Below are 3,279 nucleotides of genomic sequence, written 5' to 3' on the forward strand. Positions count from 1 at the left end.
CGCACGCACGCAGAGGATCGCACGCACGCAGAGGATCGCACGCACGCACACATATGCACGCGTTTTTTTATATGGCGTGTATACACACAGAACAGATCGTGGGTCTTCAGTAACTCTTTCTCGTATAATCAATCGCATTGTCACTAGAGAGTAAAGAAGTGGAACAAAGTCGAGATAATCGTAATTGTCGCTCTTTAGGGCATTAAAAATCAGGGTTAATCCTTAAATTAAATAAAAGCAGTGAAAACTTTACACGCAGATCAAAAAGCATGTGTATATAGGTTACTACTAAATACTATATCTACAAAATATCAATAACTATAATTTTTTTAAATTTGCTAAATTAAAAAAAAACTAAAGCCATTATTACATAAATAGCACATGTCGGAGGAGAAAATGTTTTGGCTTCAAAACGGCCAGCCACCTGGTGGTCATCTACCGTACTATCCCTTTGATGTGTGCCGCGTCCATCAGAGCTGTGGACAATGTGTGGATGGTTGTTCATAAATAATACGTCTCGCAGGCGAAACACTCTGTTAAAATAAAATCTAAATTAATTTAATTTTCTTAAATCTATTTGGGGACTTACCATGGTCAGCAACACGCACGTCCACACTAGAATGCTTGTGAGCAGGTCTGAGAGCAGGAGCAGTGTCATAACGAATACCGCAGCCATGGCGAGAAGCATGTTCGTAATTAACACCGTTCCGATAATCTAAAATAAGGGAAGGCTCGATTTATGATTAATGTTATTAATAATAAATTTTGTAATTTATGGCGTGGTGGTGGTATTGTTTCGTTACAAGGTTTGCCATAATTACGTGATGCCCTGATTCATGACGTAATACTGAAATATGCACTATAAATCCAAACTACATATCTAATATATAACGTGTCATATTTCGCCACTCTAACACGACTCTATGCGCAAACACTCGCGTTCACGGATCATTATCGTATGTAAATATATAGCTACCTGATCCATCAACCAGTTGACATATATTTCCGACCAAAAGAACATGTAACCGAAGTCTGTTTGATCCGCCAGGGCGCGCATGTCGTCCAGAGCCTTGGCTTCGTCCTCCAGGGTTCGCACAGACACGTGCGTGAAGGTTATGCGACAGTCCTACACACAGCAACAACAACTATATGGACGCCATCCTGTTGGAAATGTCACGGTATACGGATGGCTAATCATAAATTCATGAATAAATATATATATATGTATGTATTTATATGTGTATAGATAATGATAAATAATCATATATATAATTATATATATATATATATATTGTGACACGTGATGCATGAATAGCTCCCATTGAATCATAAAGTTTGTCGCAAAAAATGAAGATGTAACTTACGTACGAGATGAATATTTGATAACAACGCATAGTTTTATGTACATACGTAATTCCTTTCTATATAAATAATGACTGCTTGAATTATGGACTTTTATCAATAATTATCACGCGCGTACACTGTCGTCCTAGCAGTAGTGAGTGTGAACTGCGAAGGCATGCAGAATACTGATAAAAACTGTGCACTACAATCGAACGCGAAACCAATACCACTTCATTTGCGGTGCGAAGTGCAGTATAGACAGTTCTACAGAGACTACAGTGGAAATCATGCTTCTGTATTATCAGAGGTAAGCGACTAAGGTTACATTGTGCATATATAGCTGAACGAACATACGTGACGAAAACGAGCATGCATTCATTTCTTTTTCGTCAGATATACGCAGTGGTTCTCAACCCTTTTGTTTGGAGGCCGTCATTTTTCGGTTCTTCCGCATATTTCTCGCTTCTGTTGTTCCTAATGCAGCTCTTATTGCTAATTAGTTATACTACAATACTTACAATTAGTGCCATTTCGTAGAGTACAGCCACCTGTACAGTTAAATGACGCATGTAGCGACAAAATATGCAGAGTATAAAATCGGGAGAAACGCTCATTTGATTTGTAACTGAAACCAGCCAACATGTTATGCACCTCCCCCCGCACCCAGGTTGAGAACCACTGATTATCTATAGCAGGCAAGTTCATCATAACAAGATAGAAAAAATAGACACCAAGCGTAGTGGGTTAGTAACCATAGCAACTACAACCGCGTCGAAAGACTTTCGTCGTCGATCGTCAGGCGACCCTTAAAGTCGACGTCGTCATCGGCAGGGCTGAGCGTGATGGGAACCTCGCCGACGCTGTCGAACGTAAAGAACACGTTCTTCGGCGAGCATTTGCAATTGAAGGCGCCCTCGCTCGCCGGCGACTGACAGGTGGGACAGGAGCGCCCTCTGACGTCGGCGGGAGAGTTAGGCGCCGTAGGTGGGTTAGCGTGCGGGGTGCCGTTAGAGAGACGCGCGTCTTTCTTGCCGTCACCATCATCACCGAAACCGTGCTTCTTCCCGCTATCCCAGCCGGGTTTCTCGTCGGTAGTGCGTGCAGGATAGAAAGAGTCGGAGTTTGCGAAGGCGGGGTTGTCGGAGCCTACCGAGTCGGTGACACGCACGAGTTCCTGCGACAGTTTGTCGTCGGTGTCGCGCGGGTAAGGGGCCGGTCCGATCCAGCTGAGAATGACGGGCAGGAAGAACAGCGCGTGGAAGAGACCATACAGCACAACGCAGAAGAAGGTCTGCAAGTAAAGAGAGATAAACGTATAGAGAGAGGGAGTGAGAGAGAGACCGAGATGAAGCGGCCATAAAAGTTACGATAATACGATAAAAGGAACGAGTTAGAGAGAGAGAGAGAGAGAGAGAGAGAGAGAAAGAGAGAGAGGGGGATGGTGATTGAGAGAAATTGTGAGAGCGCTAGAGAGAGAGAGAGATGATGACAGAACACTGCTACAGAGACAGAGGGGATAGATAGAAGAAAGATAAGGGAAGGAAGCGATGAAAGAGATATAGGGGGGGGGAGAGAGAGAGAGAGAGAGAGAGAGAGAGAGAGAGAGAGAGAGAGAGAGGGGTAAAATATACGAATTGGGGTCGGCTAGAGGGTAAGTGAGAGGGCAGGGGGAATAGGAAATCACAGAGATCCTTGATATGGAACGAATCTGTAACATGTCTCGAAAGTGCGAGATATGTCCACATTATATATACGTATATATATATATATATATATATAAGTATATATATATATGGCTTCTTACCTTGAAGAACTGTTGGGAAGGAGAGTCGAAGTCCGACGTATCGAGAGAGGGCGAGAATGATGGGCGTGAAACCCACCGCATGAACAACGAGCCCGCCCGCCATGCAACAAGAACAAATCAGCAGCGAACTG

General features: G+C 43.4%; 1 protein-coding gene across 1 annotated transcript in view; it reads right to left on the reverse strand.

Annotated features, from left to right (window-relative positions):
• Positions 1-1,321: 1,321 nt before the first annotated feature.
• The window catches only part of LOC106805026, a 38,767-nt gene continuing 36,809 nt past the window's right edge, over positions 1,322-3,279 (reverse strand). The window contains 1 exon segment of the mRNA XM_014806495.1: positions 1,322-2,635. Coding sequence (XP_014661981.1) covers positions 2,105-2,635 — 531 coding nt within the window. The 3' untranslated portion in view covers positions 1,322-2,104.

Source organism: Priapulus caudatus, unplaced genomic scaffold (assembly GCF_000485595.1).
Source record: "Priapulus caudatus unplaced genomic scaffold, Priapulus_caudatus-5.0.1 Scaffold97, whole genome shotgun sequence".
Taxonomy (NCBI): Eukaryota; Metazoa; Priapulida; class Priapulimorpha; order Priapulimorphida; family Priapulidae; genus Priapulus; species Priapulus caudatus.